Consider the following 15868-nt stretch of genomic DNA (forward strand, 5'->3'; position numbering starts at 1 on the left):
CATTCCTCATTTTCAATATTGTTATTTTCTACTCTCTGTTCATCTCCTTGTACTTTTGGGTTTTCATTTTTTTTGCGTTTTTTGTAAGTTTTATACGCTTTCGTCTTATCTGTAAACAAACACGATATTTAATAGTCTTATAGTCAGGTTTATAAACCTAATATTGTATTTAAATCATAATATAATATTAATTGTTAAAACAATATAATAATTTATATCTACCTACTTCTTTGTATTCTACTCGTCTAAAACAGTTAACAGGTGAATAATAACATCAATACATGGTTTAAAGTTTTGAGCACTACGGATCCCTAAATTCGTTTGCTCGCCATGTTAAGATAATGATATATTAGATTATGGTTATAAAAACAAATATTTACAAGGTTTCCATGAAGTATTTTGCTTTAGTATGTATTTATATTACTAGTACAGTATTATAAGATCAATAAGGCAATATTTTAGAACTTTTTTACAAGAAAAATGTGTCACTCCATATTAGACAAAACATTTATTTTCAGTAAGTAGACAACATACATCGGGCGCTCGAATTATTTGCCAATAAATATGTAACATATTCACAGTGTACTTACCTTCGCAGCAAAAATACGCTTCCTTTCGCACCATAAAACAATTTCACTTTTTCTTGTTTAATATAAACATCATTAGGATTATTTTAGCCATTGGAAATAGTATTATATATTATTAGATCGTAAAATTAGAAACAATATTTTCCGGGTATCAAAACATCGTGCGGGAAAGAACTTTATGCCCTTTGTGGATCTTGAATAGCGTTCAGACCGTTACAAAACACCTATTTACCTCCCTTTTAGCGCTTGAAAATATAATTAACGCCTTTGTATCTCTACTGTACCGCTTAAGGAGTCAGTTGACGCCTACCTGTAGCCCGCTTAGCACCCGTAGAGGTAATATAAAACCATTTTTGCCATTTTACCGCTAACAGAGTTAATTTTCGCTTATTTACCACTCTTGTATCGCTAAGAGATCCTGTTACCGCTATCATAACTTTCTTATAGCACTGATTGTACCTCTTAGCCAATTACCATAACTCTTGTATACCGTCATTATACAACCTTAAGTAATATAAAAATTGTGCCTAATTCGGGGGTAAAGTAGGGTTAGAGCGCGCTCTAACACTAATTTGAAACACCCATAAACCACTTTAGAATCTAGTTAGCGCTTTTATAGACTTATTATAAATCTTACTTTAGCGCCTAATTGTTACTTGGGCAAGTCTTTTTTAAGGCTGTTGACTCTGTCTACCCCACAATGGATATAGACGTGACTATATGTATGTATTTGTTTGTATCATAATCATCGTAGGTAATTAAAAAAAACACAGATTGAGCTAACCTCAAATTAGGTAATAAAAATAAATATTATGGGATACAAAATAAACTTTAAACTTTTTCACTGAAAGTAGCTCAGTATTCTAAAATTCCGACATTTTAGAATAGAACCACTCCATATCCTTTCCATTAATGTCGTAAAGGGCGACTAAGGGATAGGCTTATAAACTTGTGATTCCTCTTGTAGGCGATGGGCTAGCAACCTGTCATTATTTGAATCTCTATTCCATCATGAAACCATATAACTGAACGTGACTCTTCATTCTTTTCGTGACTGTTGGCTCTGTCTACACCGAAAGTGATATAAAAGTGACTTTAGTATGTATAAGAAATTAACCACTACGCTCAACAATTTGGTAAACCATTTTTAAATAAGTTTAGAACCTAAAATGTCGTCACCCCAAAAAGGTGCGTTTCGAAAACAAAAGAATTTAAGGGCAAACAATTCATTATTACTTTTTAATAAGTTTGTTTTTCATCTGATTGCCAATTAAGAAGTTCAAGCAGTCACTTGAAAGTTGAGATTATTTGACAAATCACTTTCTTTAACTTATAATTACATTTTTTTTTAAACAAACTTACTTACTTACGTGTTGATTTTCTTTGACAACTTTGAAAAAATATCACAGCAAATATGTAATTTAAGGAAAGTGAGATAAGAATAAAGTGTGCCGTGTGGTTACCGGCACCACTACAAAAAAGAAAAGGAGTACTCCATCTATATCCAATGGATGTGGTTAAAGCGACTCCCGTCTGACCTCCGCAAGCTTCGCAGGGTAACCTAACCCGTATAAGATCGATCATGGTTACACATCTCAATTCTATCTCCGTTCTATCATAAAGCCAAACAGCTGAACGTGGCCTACCAGTCTCTTCAAGACTTTTGGCTCTGTCTACCCCGGGCTCTTATCCAGAGAGGTGAAGATGCAACCGGAACTTAAGCCAGGAGGAAGTGACAGGTCGCTAGTCTGTCGCCTAAAAGAAGAATCCCAAGTTTATAAGCCCAACACCTATCTTTGTGTCTAAAATTAGTATAACTACTTACAAAGGTGACCAAATGCGTGTGGTTTGCGGTACCAGCGGTCAGGAGTTGACCAAGTCAACATTGTTAATTCGTGGAGTTTAATTATAATGCGGTTTAAGTACTAAAACATAACTGTGTGCTGCCTCTTTGATTTTGAATTTTACTTTTATATTTTGGTTACATACATAAAATCACGTCTCTTTCCCGGAGGGGTAGGCAGAGACTACCTTTTTCCACTCGCCACGACCTCTGCATACTTCCTTCGCCTCATCCACATTCATAACTCTCTTCATGCAAAAGTGTGGAGGGAAGGGTCGGAGTGGGAAGACCTAGACGAACGTATCTTGATCAAATTAAGTACGTCCTGGTAAAGGGTCAGGTCAAAAGTACCAGAAACCGCCGAACTTAGAAATCCAAACACAAATTATAGTATAGTCGTCCTACTTAAAAGTGCTAGAAAGACGGCATCCGGAAATAATCATACAGCTATTCAGTAAATTCTATATGATAACCAGACTTCTTAAATTAGTTGCGTAATGATATAAAACAACTATATCTCATTCGAAACGAGCCGCTTTACATTCATAAGGCAATAACAAAAAGTTGAATTACGCGGCTGAAATAAATTGTACGGTGGAGCCGGCTAGGGTTGAATAGGGTTACCATGCTTTTCAGTTTTGTTCAGGGACATTTTTAATTTAATCATTATAAAAACAAAAAATGAATTTACGGCCCCTGTAGCGCAGCGGTAGTTCGCTTGTCTGTGATGCCGTAGGTCCCGGGCTCTAATCCCGGTCATCTTATCCCGGCCACAGCGTGGTGAGAAACGAACTTTCTCTGATTGTGCTGGGTCTTGGATATATGTCAAAACACAAGTCTTGAACTTATTTCGAGGCTAAGTCACTCTGTGTAATCTGTCCTGTATATATTTATTTACTAGCTGACCCGGCAAACGCTGTTTTGGCAATTATTTTTATATATTATTACGGAACCCTATTTTTTTCCAATATAAAATATAGTCTATGTTACTCGTGGATAATGTAGCTTTCGAATGGTGAAAGAATTTTTAAAATCGGTCCAGTAGTTTTTGAGCCTATTCATTACAACCAAACAAACAAAGTTTTCCTCTTTATAATATTAGTGTAGATTTTATATGTTGAACAGTAACTGGGATTGTCATATCAAAATCAGCATTATAATATGTCGGTTACATCATCTTTTTAAGAGTGCGCTTTTGGATTGGGCGAGTCTGGTTTTTATATGAAACGACTCCGCAACTTTTGCAGGGGAACCTAACCCATATTAAAACATGGTAACACATTCAGTTCCTTTAAAGTGAAGTGAATGAAAACACCTGATGTTTTGCTTCTCCATAAGAGCATCAGTTAGCACACAAACTAATGTACATAATTCAGAAAAAAGTAATCGGTACATCGCCGCATTTAAATTCAAAATTTAGCCTTCCCAGTGCATTGCTTATGCGTTTTAGCCGGCCCACCGATTCTCAATTTATTTATGTATGTTATTTAAAAATACTTGAGTCCGAATTCTCCCAAAACTCTGGTAACACTACTGGCAGTAAGAATTTGGCGGTTCGCCAACAGGCAGCGGGTTCGAAGCCAGTTTAGCATGGATGTTTCATTACTAATGACCACCTGATCTCCGAGGGATTGCTAATTAATCTTCTTGGATCAATTCGACGTTTCATATTTGGGTTCTGATGGCTAATGTCGGATGCATACATACATAAAATCACGTCTCTTTCCCTCCGGGAAAGAGGTTAGGCAGAGACTACCTCTTTCCACTTGCCACGATCTCTGCACACTTCCTTCGCTTCATCTACATTCATAACTCTCTTCATGCAAGCTCGGCGGTTTCAGATGTATTGATGTCAATAATCAAAAAGGCTGGTCCAAAGGTTCGACTGGCAGAGAATATCTTGTGGCAGTAAGCGTGTGATATCCACTTGTTGTTCATTTTACGTGCATAATGTTGAAATAAATAAATAATTTTTGGTAGTAGTAGGACTGTCAGTCTTTTCAAGACTGTTAGCTCTGTCTACCCTGCTAGGGATAAAGACGTGACTATATGTATGTATGTTTATTTGGTCGTGGTCATTTTATGACCTTGATATTTTTCCATACACACCGTATTCTAGACAAAGTGTAAGAAATAACTGTCAATAGAAACATCAAAATAGTTTTTACTAGAATTTTTAACATAAAATAGTGACATTTGATAACTTTCAAAGCGCCACTTCAGAGGAATAACTTAATTAGCGAATTTCGTATAACTGTAGTTTACCAATGACATAAAATGACAAGAATGCACAAAACATTTGAAATATGTTGACTCACTTACTAGATACCTATCCTTTAACTATTTAATTGTGCTATTTATTTGTGTACAGCTATTCAATGTTAATTTGAAGTGCCAAAACCACGAAGCTTACATGAAGTGAGTTGTGAATGTGGATGAAGCGGAAGAAGTATGCAGAGATCGATTGTATCAAGTGGAAAGATGTATTCTCTGTCTACCCCTCTGGGAGGAAGGCGAATGTATGTATGTAATGTGTCTAGTTTATGAGGTGTGCATATGTGACTTTGTAATAAGATATAATAATGTCAGTGCCGTGTGGTTCCCGGCACCATTACAAAAAATAATAGGACCACTCTATCTCTTTCCCATGAATGTCGTAAAAGGCGACTAAGGGATAGGCTTATAAACTTAAGATTCCTCTTTTAGGCGATGGGCTAGCAACCTGTCACTCTTTGAATCTCAGTTCTATCATTAAGCCAAATAGCTGAACGTGGCCATTCAGTCTTTTCAAGACTGTTGGCTCTGTCTACCCCGCAAGGGATATAGACGTGACCATATGTATGTATGTATGTAATGTCAGTTCTATGTATATACACTCTATGCAGCAGTATACCGGGCTCTAAATTAAATTCTGACACAGGGCAGTTTCTTACAATTAAACAGTCAGACATTAACTGAATTTCGAAATTTAAAGATTCCACCGCGGTTCCTGCAACGGTCCGCGGGCGAGTTTCATACGAAACGGAATTTGATTAAATTTTCCAGCAAATTTTGGTTGACTGACTGACTATATAGTGTTTTGTAATGTTGCTTGAATTTAATACACAATAGATTTTGGGTGAACGCGAATTTAAGAGTGTAGGGAGTGATAATGTTTATGTGAATCTTATGTTAAATCTATACTAATATTATAAAGCTGAAGAGTTTGTTTGTTTGTTTGTTTGAATGCGCTAATCTCAGGAACTACTGATTCGAATTAAAAAAATATTTTTATGTTGAATAGACCATTTATCGAGAAAGGCTTTAGGTTATATATAAAAACGGGGAAAATTATTCATCCTTGAGGGCTTCAATGTTGCCTAAACTGTGTGGAATACACACAGCACAGCTATATCACTTGCAGGGTAGACAGAGCCAACAGTCTTGTAAAGACTGATATGCCACGTTTAGCTAAATTGGCTTTAAAATTGAATTGAGATTCAAATAGTGACAGGTTGCTAGCACCTCGCCTAAAAGAAGAATCCCAAGTTTATAAGCCTACCACTTAGTCGCCTTTTATAATATCCATGGGAGAGAGATGGAGTGGTCCTATTCTTTTTTCTATTGGTGCCGGGAATCGCACGGCATATTCATGACAGGTCATCTTATTTAAAAAGTTTAAAACACAAGTCAGTGTTGTAAGTCCTACTACCCATTACACTAAGATTTGCACATAAATCAGATGCCACAAAGGGTTCGCATGCATTGCAAATGAATTCTTATATTTAATTCATGGTTACAGACACAGTAAAATCTACAATACTCGAAATAGTCTGGTGACTCACACATTTTAAAACAACTCTGCACTTGGGGTGTGGCGTCACAATCAGCGGGTCTAAATTTAAGTAAAACATTTTTTTTTCATATTGCCATGTCTATAATTTTCATTGCTCTTGCGGGGTAAACCTATATTCTTTTGTAAGTGACGCCATTTACCACGCTTTTTTTAGATGTCGTTTAATCCATTGCTTTTTGTAGGAGTAGTTAATTTATTTTTGTAGATCTTCGGCGTTACATTCGTCGCCTTTTTGTAGATGGCACTAATTTCGCGCGAGCGAAACTAGGGGCTAATGCTAGTAACACATTAAAATTCCGGGTAAAATTCTAACAATATTGTAACGGGAGCGATGGTTCGGGCTCGACCGCTACCAAAGGGAAGATCTTCCTCCAGGCTAGGTGTGATGCCTGGGGAACCGCGGCTCCTACGATGTTGCGTCGGAGATTGTATTTTTGCTCCAATACTTGAAATCTTTATTTGCGCGATTTAGACTCTTCGCTGCTATTGGCTGAGCGCGTCATTTTCTTCGCTATGATTGACAGTTGGTTTGTGACATTAGTGATGTCGCCACGATAAAAAAAACGGTTTTTATTGTAAAATTTAATAATATTAAATGGGAACTATATTTTCTATCACCAAAATTTATATTTGTCATCAAGTTGTATCACCTAATAAATAGATCTATCGCCACGAAATATTTTCGTTCTCAGATAAACAAAAATTGTTCCCAGGTATGAATTATCAAATTAATGTTAATATAAGTATGTGTAAAATAAGAGATCGATAACCAATAAAATTATATTGAATTACATGAATATAAACTTCGTTCTTATAATAATAGTTTTGTTACTTAAATAATAGCTCTGTGCTCAGAATGGTAGATCTGTCACCAAATAAATCGATTATCGATCCCTGACTGCGACTCCTTTTTATTTGATATTTTGTCACCAATACAGTAGTAACATTTTATTTCGTTCAGATATTAAATTAATAGTATTCGTTACCAATTTAATACATCAATTTATAATTTTAATGGAAAAATGATCAAAGGGGCGGAGACAAATTGGCGCGCTTTAAAAATTGACCAATCCGGCCTCAACGATGGGTAGTAGTTAACTATTGATTATTTTAACTTTAATTAAGTGTTTTATCTACTATTCTGCTAGCCATAAGCCAGCTATTTTAAACCAGCGCTGATTGTTCAGTGGTTTTTATTTTTAAGAATAAATATTGATTATTTTAACTTTAATTAAGTGTTTTATCTACTATTCTGCTAGCCATAAGCCAGCTATTTTAAACCAGCGCTGATTGTTCAGTGGTAATTATTTTCAACAATAAATATTGATTATTTTAACTTTAATTGTTTTATTTACTACTCTGCTAAAAATTTATTTAAATATAATTTATACTACCAGTGGAAATTTAGAACCTTGGGAGTCTAGTTAAGTAGCAGAATCTTTTGGTTGAAACGATGATGACAACCCTAATTTTTTATTTGAACTTAATGCAATTTTCTAGTAACATAATATGATTTATTGGTGATCTCTTTAAATTAGTTTGCTTAAATACTTATTAGGACACACCTATTATAATACATACAAAAACATTTATTTGGTACTATACCTTATATCTCAGGATTTTAGGTGATTTATTGTGGAACTGATTTTGCATTGTTTGGTGACTACATTTTGGTGACAGATCTACTATGTTGAGGACAAACTCTATTATTTAAGAAACACAAAACTAATTAAATTGGTGATAGCTTAAATGATACCCATATTAAATACGCTTTAAAAGAGGACCTACTAACGGAAGGAAACGATGCAGTGAAAGATTCCGCCCATCTTCCTTTTGGAACTCGTCCAGACTCTCTGAATCAAAACGGAGATATTTGCTTAGTCTGTTTGCTACACTCAATGGATTTAGTCTCAAGGAATTAATGTAGTGCATACCAATAAAAGCGTTAAAGAAATAAACTTGTTCAATGATTTTGAATAATATACATCTTTTACGATATTATCATACATACATACATACATATGGTCACGTCTATATCCCTTGTGGGGTAGATAGAGCCAACAGTCTTGAAAAGACTGATAGGCCACGCTCAGCTATTTGACTTAATGATAGAATTGAGATTTAAATAGTGACAGGTTGCTAGCCCATTGCCTAAAAAAAGAATCCCAAGTTTGTAAGCCTATCCCTTAGTCGCCTTTTACGACACCCATAGGAAAGAGATGGAGTGTTCTTATTCTTTTTCGTACTGGTGCCGGGAACCACACGGCATATGATATTATCATAGACGTATAAAAAAAGGCGGACAGAGTGTGGCTTAAAAAAAGGGAAGCATTATAATGCCTGCTTTGTACTTATGTGTGAGTGACAAAACTTGCCATTTTGTGTGATAATCTGTGACGCGTCTATGATGTAATGGCGGCTGACTGTCACAGTAATAGTGATAGTGTATGCGTGAAGCGTGTAATACTTCATTTTGCCGTATAGTAAAACTCCGTCCATCTTTTTTTCTACGCTTATGGCTATTATTTTAAATATTATTAAATAAATAAATACATTAACACTTTCATGACTAGTGTCATGAAAGCTAAATATTTATTTTATTTATAAATTTTATTTGATGCATCCACATCTAATTTTGCTAACGAGGAGTTTCCAAAGTTACATTAAAACTACGTAGATACCATTTTCTCAGTAGATGGCGTTGATACAAGTGTCAATTAAATGCCAAATTGTACTAACGATTTGTCCTTTATTTTAGCAGCTTTTCAATATACATGGGCTATCAATGATTTAAACGTATTAGTATTGTGTTTGTTAGATTATTTGGCAAACAATAAAAATTACTGTAATATGTACATATTCATAAAGTGACAATTGATGTTCTTGACATTAACACTTGTTAAGTTTTTCATTTTTAATTTACCCTTTGAAAATTTATCATTGTTTATTAAATATAGATAGATAATTTAATTTGAATATTTCCCCGGTAATAATATAAAAAATCTGAGCGAAGTCACGGGCTTGTACCTAAATAATATAATATGATATAATTTAATTAATAATAATTAATTAATTTAATTAATTAATATCATAATTAAAAAAATGTAATATAATTCAAGCTACCTATCATTTTGGATGTCCCACATTACCGAGCATGACCTTTATTAATTTATTTCTTTCCAACAATTTATTTTTTTTATTCTTTTTTACAGAGTGGACTTCAGAAACGGCCCTCCCGTCCACTGGGCGGTCGCTGGGGAATTCGGGAGTCGAACCCACTTCGTTTTGAACGAGTCTGATCCGTCATCAGCTCACCTCGCCATCGATAAAGCAGCGAGACAAGATGATGGCCTGTATCGATGTAGAATCGATTATGTTGATTCGCCAACGAGAAATTATCGAGTTAATTTGACTGTCATTGGTAAGTTTATCAGTTATTTTCTCCTAAATGAAGGAAAACGCTAAATAAATGTGGGATTCATCTTTTGAAGCGATGTGCTGATGATCTGATAATATCTGAATCTCGGTCTCATCTTTCCATCATTATTAACAATGATTAAAATCTGTAGAAGGAGCGATGATTCGGGCTTGACCGCTACCAAAGGGAAGATTTTCCGCTAGGCTAGGTGCAATGCCTGGGGAACTGCGGCTCCGACGATGTTGAGTCGGAGGTTGTATTTATGCTCCAATCCGTGAAATCTTTGTAATCGCGATTTAGACTCTTCGCTGCTATTGGCTGAGCGTGTCATTTCTCCACTTCTTTATCACATTTGCTGTTTTTTTCAGCCTCAATATTGTTAGAGGATTGTGAACCTTAGTTTCCCGCACTTTAAAATAGAACCACTCCATATCTATCCCATCGATTTTGTAAAAGGCGACTAAGAGCTAAGCTTATTAACTTGGGATTCTTCTTGTAGGCGATGGGCCAGCGAGCTGTCACTATTTTTATCTCAATTCCACCATGAAGCTACAGCTGAACGTGGCCTTTCAGTATTTTCGAGACTGTTGTCTCTGTCTTCCTCGCAAGAGATGTAGACGTGACTTTATGAATGTATGTATACCTACACCTATTATTTTGCACAGTAAAATACATCATGGTTTGGTAACAAAGAATTAAGACTGTTGGCTCTGTCTACCCTGCATTGGATATAGACGTGAATATACTATGTATGTATGTAACAAAGTATTAACATAGCGCGTGTCAGTTGTTATTGACAGAAACACGAAAAATACGAAATAAAGCATTATTTATGAGTTTGTGTTTTGTATTGGCAATAAATAATATGTTGATCAAAATAAGTTCCACGAAATATATAAAACCTGAACAAATTCCAGATAATTTATTTGGGTTCTCTTTAATCGGTTTATAGGCAGCTTTAGTATAACAAAATACGCAAATCTATTATTTAGTTTTAGAAAGAAAATACATTTTGCTGAATATAGGACTAAGACGTAAGAATAAGCAGTAATGGGACTAGAATATAGGACGTGTGGTTCCCGGCACCAATGGAAAAAATAATAGGACCAGTCCATCTCTTTTACATGGATGTCGTAAAAGGCGACTAAGGGATAGGCTTATATATTTGGAATTCCTTTTTAGGCGATGATCTAGCGACCTATCACTATATGAATCTCAATTTTATCATAAAGCCAAACAGCTGGACGTCGCCTTTCAGTCTTTTGAAGACTGTTGGCTCTATCTATTCCGTTTATTATAATATAACATAAAAAATAATCACTTCTATATCCCTTATATACGTTATTGTATGTTATGTTATAATAATACTATTTTTTATCTACTATGGGCGTTTTATAAACCTAGCCAGAATCTGGAAGTGACATCTTGTCCAAGGTCCATTTTTATCTTACTCCAATCTCAATGAGGCCTTCAGGCCATCTAAATGCATACACATACCAACATATAATGACGTATATACATATATGCCTTGCGGGGTAGACTGATATGCCACGTGCGAGCCATCAATGCGACAATATTATTTATTTAACTCATATTCCTGCACCCAATTTAAAAATGATTCAAGACAAAATCCAAATAGTTCATAGCTCGAGAAACTTCATGAAATGATCTCGTTACACTCTCTAACTGGGAGGGGAATGAAAAAACTTTATTCAATATAAGTGCTCAGCTGGAAAAATGGCGATGTTATCGGCCCTCTCACATGTCAAAGTGGAAAGTTTGTTCATTTCGAAATACGTATAAACTGGAGAGTAACAAGATCTTTTATATCGTTCAAGAATTTCGAACTCGACAGAATTGTTCCCGGCACCAATGCCGGCACGAGTATCGTGTGGTTCCCGGCACCAAATACAAAAAAGAATAGGACCACTCCATTTCTTCCCCGTGGATGTCTTTAAAGGCGACTAATAGATAGGGTTACAAACTTGGGATTCTTTTTTAGGCGATGGGCTAGCAACCTGTCACTATTTGAATCTCAATTCTATCATTAAGCCAAATAGCTTAACGTGGCCATTCAGTCTTTTCAAGACTGTTGGCTCTGTTTACACCGCAGGGGATATAGACGTGACCATATGTATGTATGTAAAGAATTGTTTTGTACAGAAAACTTTGATGTTGTTAGCGAATAGAATTTTTTTTTTAATAATTTTCCCCGTTTTGTCACATATTCCATTATTTCTTCGCTCCTAATAGTTGCAGCGTGATGTATTATAGCCTAAATTCCTTCCTTCCTCGATAAGTAGTCAATTCAACACAAAAATATTTTTTTTAATCGAACCAGTAGTTCTTGAGATTAGCGCGTTCAAAGAAATAAACAAACAAACCAACACTTCAGCTTTACAATATAAGTGTAGATAATTTACGATTGATATTATTGTTAAAATATTTATATCTCATCTGTTCATCGCTTTAATTTGTAATCATTTGAAACTGAATACGTTTTGGAAATTTATAAGGCTTTGAAGTTCATAATATTTAGAATATTAATCACTAGGAGGGAAATTAGTTCGTAATTATAACTAGCTATTAACCCTAGATCCGCCTACGTAATCTTTTGTTGTATTCATTACTGGTTAAGAAACACATTTCGTATACTACTTACCTTAAGAAGTTTTACTGTTTGGTCAGCTGGTAGACTGGTAGCCTTTTGTAAATTTTTTTTTGTGTAATAAATTTAAATAAATAAAGCCTTTGGAAGGAAATGTTTCCAAATAACGATAGAAATTGAATGAAAACCCGTTGCTTAGTTACAAAGCAGGTATTAGAAATTACTTTCTACCCTGAGTTATAAATTACTCAGTAATATACATAATTTTATTTTATATCATATCTTTTCAATGGATGTCGTACAGGGCGATTAAGGGATATACTTAAAAACTTGGGATTTCTCTTGTAGCCGATGGGCTATCCTATCCTACCTATTACTATTTGAATCTCAATTCCGTCATAAAGCCATAATATAACTAACTGAACGTGGCGTTTCAGTCTTTTCAAGATCGTTGGCTCTGTCTACTCCGCAAGGGATACAAACGTGACTATATGTATGTTATGTAATTTTATTCAATCCAGAATTATTCAACACCTACGGTCGAGTGTCACTGATAATAAGTAAAATAGTCTCAGGAATTTATTTTTGAAATTCCCACAAGACTGACCACGCGTGCAAAAGCTAGTCTAACCATATTATTCGGTCATGTCCAAGCAATTATCACGCTGGATCTACGGGGGAAATTGATATTATTGGTACATTTTCTGTTCGCAAAGAAAAGTTGGATACTTCTCGTAATCCCTGGGGATGAGAGGTGGCTAATATCCGAATTGGCCCAAAATATACCGACATCAAACGAGGTATTCAAGATGAGTGCTTATTACCGTGATTATCTTTCTGAGTGTTTGTCCTATATATCTTAGACAAATGTTTGGGTGTACGATGAGGAACGAAATTAGAGATGTATAATAAAGATCTGTTATCACGCAGATTTTGACTTTAGCTCGAAGTAAAATAAATAAATAAAGGCCGTGTGGCACCAATTAAAAAAATATGATAGGACCACTATCACTCACACATTCACCTTTTACGACATCCATGGCAAAGAGCCTTCTTTTAATGTCGTAAAAGGCGAATAGGGGATAAGCTTACAAACCTGGGATTCTTCTTGCAGGCGATGAGCCAACAGTTTTGAAAAGACTAATAGGCTACATTCAGCTGTTTGGCCTCATGATACTATTGAGATTCATATAGTGACAGGTTGCTAGCCCGTCGTCTGAAAGAAGAATCTAAGGTTATAAAAAATATAACAAAAATTAGATGATATAATAAGGAATAGAAAAGGGTATGTTAAGATGGTTCGGTCATGTGGAGAGGATGAATGAAAGCAGGTTGACTAAGCAGATATACAAGGAGATTGTGGAGGGAAAGGTCGGAGTGGGAAGACCTAGACGAACGTATTTTGATCAAATTAAGGACGTCCTGGTGAAGGGTCAGGTCAAAAGTACCCGAATGAATTTTGGTTTGAGTTTGAATTATTGTTGAATGTGGATGAAGCGAAGGAAGTATGCAGAGATCGTGGCAAGTGGAAAGACGTAGTCTCTGCCTACCCCTCCGGGAAAGAGGCGTGATTTTATGTATGTATGTAATAAATATTTTTTGTCAACAGAACCACCAGAATCGCCTCGGATATATGACTCTGAGGGTAAGGAGATCATCGGTGCCATGGCAGGCCCTTTCAGGGAAGGGCAGGATGTGCTGTTGTCTTGTCAGGCTTCTGGTGGTAAGTCTTGTGACGTCGTCCCGCTTTGGGCTCCCCTGCACCCCTCTTCTCAGCCCGGGAGCCCTATATAAGACGCGCGCCCTTGGTCTTCGCCTCTTACGGCCGCCCCATTGACCTGCCTACAGCTGTAGGCAGCGAAGAAGCCAATGAAGAGGGCCAAAAGCCCTGACCATTCACTCCGACTCCTCCTTAGGAGTTTGGGAAGACCCCTTGTCTTCGCCTCTGGACTACTACCGCGCACACTATCCTCTGGTGGCTTCTTACTGAATGTCAACTATATAGCTAAACCCACGCCCGGCAACTTGTTAAACTAGTCATAATAAAGATTGTATTTATTCTATCAATTTTTAAATTATCTCTCTCTGTAACTGACTCATCCATAATATAATAAACCATAGTAGCTGTGCCGTGTGGTTCAGGCACCAATAAAAAAATAATAATAGGAACACTCCATCTCGTTCCCATGGATGTCGTAAAAGGCGACTAAGGGATAGGCTTATAAACTTGGAATTCTTCTTTTAGGCGATGGGCTAGCAACCTGTCACTATTTGAATCTCAATTCCATCATCATGCCAAAAAGCTGAAATTGGCCTTTCAGTCTTTTGAAGACTGTTGGTTCTGTCTACCCCGCAAGGGATAAAGACGTGATTATATGTATGTATATGCAAACCCATTGGCTTAGAATAATCTTAACCTACCCGTTCGTGACAAACGTCTCCGATTTTAACAAAAATAAGTTACCAGGTATCAGGTAACACCGTATTTTTAATCCCTTTTTCTGTTTCACAGGAAGACCTCCACCAGACGTGTCTTGGTACCAAGGAGACGAGCAGCTAGCCATCACCAAAGAAGGCTCAGTCAGTCAGTTACACCTTCAGAGGCTCTCCAGGGAGATGGCCAATGCGAGATTACAGTGTAGAGTTGAGCCTCCTTTACTCCAGCCAATAAACAGGGAGATTATTCTTAAGTTATACTGTAAGTATTTTTGAATATGATTTTTTCCATGTGACTTAATCTGATCTGACTAACGTACCTTGATCATATCGGAGATGTTCTATCAAAAGGTCTTGTCAAGAGTACCCGAAACCGACGAGCTTTCTTGAAGAGAGTTATGAATGTGAATGAAGCGAAAGAAGTGTGGTGTGTGTATATATATAATCACATCCATATCCCTTACGGGGAAGACAGAGCCAACAGTCCTGAAAAGACTGAATGGCCACGTTCAGCTGCTCGGCTTAATGATGGAATTGAGATCCAAATAGTGACAGGTTGCTAGCTCATCGCCTAAAAAAAGGTTCGCAATTTTATAAGCCTATCCCTTAATCGCCTTTTACGACATCCATGGTTAAGAGATGGAGTGGTCCTATTCTTTTTTGTATTGGTGCCGGGAACCACACGGCACAGAATTAGAATTTTAACCTGCTCATTACGCTTTTACTATTCAGGAATCTTAACCGTTCGTTCACTACTCTACTAAGCTACTTAGTATGGCTGGATTAATCAAACTTTTTGTCCACAGTAAAGCCTCAAATGGTCAGGTTGACCGGGAAAGGTGTGCTGAGAGCTGGTCACGACAGGTCCTTCGTGTGCACCACCAGGGGATCGAAGCCAGCACCAAATATAGACTGGTTCATCAATTCGCAGAAAGTGGATTCCACGTTGACTGAGGTATTTAAATGGACTAGTTGGTTAGTAAGTCATCCTACTATACTATTATAAAGGCGAAAGTTTGTATGGATGTATGGACGAAAGTTTGTATGGATGTATGGATGTTTGTTACTCTTTCACGCAAAAACTACTGAACCGATTACCATAAAATTTGGTATGTAGGTAGCTGAAGACCCAGAATAACAC

At 36.3% G+C, this 15868-nt stretch overlaps 2 protein-coding genes across 2 annotated transcripts in view; one reads left to right on the forward strand and one right to left on the reverse strand.

Annotated features, from left to right (window-relative positions):
• LOC106137444 (hemicentin-1) overlaps nt 1-15868 on the forward strand; it is a 110412-nt gene that overhangs the window by 76584 nt on the left and 17960 nt on the right. Inside the window, exons 4-7 of the mRNA XM_060949274.1 lie at nt 9478-9686; nt 13901-14014; nt 14804-14989; nt 15534-15682. Of these exons, the coding sequence (XP_060805257.1) occupies nt 9478-9686; nt 13901-14014; nt 14804-14989; nt 15534-15682 (658 nt within the window). The remainder of the gene's footprint in view (nt 1-9477; nt 9687-13900; nt 14015-14803; nt 14990-15533; nt 15683-15868) is intronic.
• Nucleotides 1-15868, reverse strand: part of LOC132902823 (protein GVQW3-like) — a 61325-nt gene that overhangs the window by 35782 nt on the left and 9675 nt on the right. The gene's annotated exons all lie outside the window — the stretch shown is intronic.

Source organism: Amyelois transitella, chromosome 18, assembly GCF_032362555.1.
Source record: "Amyelois transitella isolate CPQ chromosome 18, ilAmyTran1.1, whole genome shotgun sequence".
In the NCBI taxonomy this organism is placed as follows: domain Eukaryota; kingdom Metazoa; phylum Arthropoda; class Insecta; order Lepidoptera; family Pyralidae; genus Amyelois; species Amyelois transitella.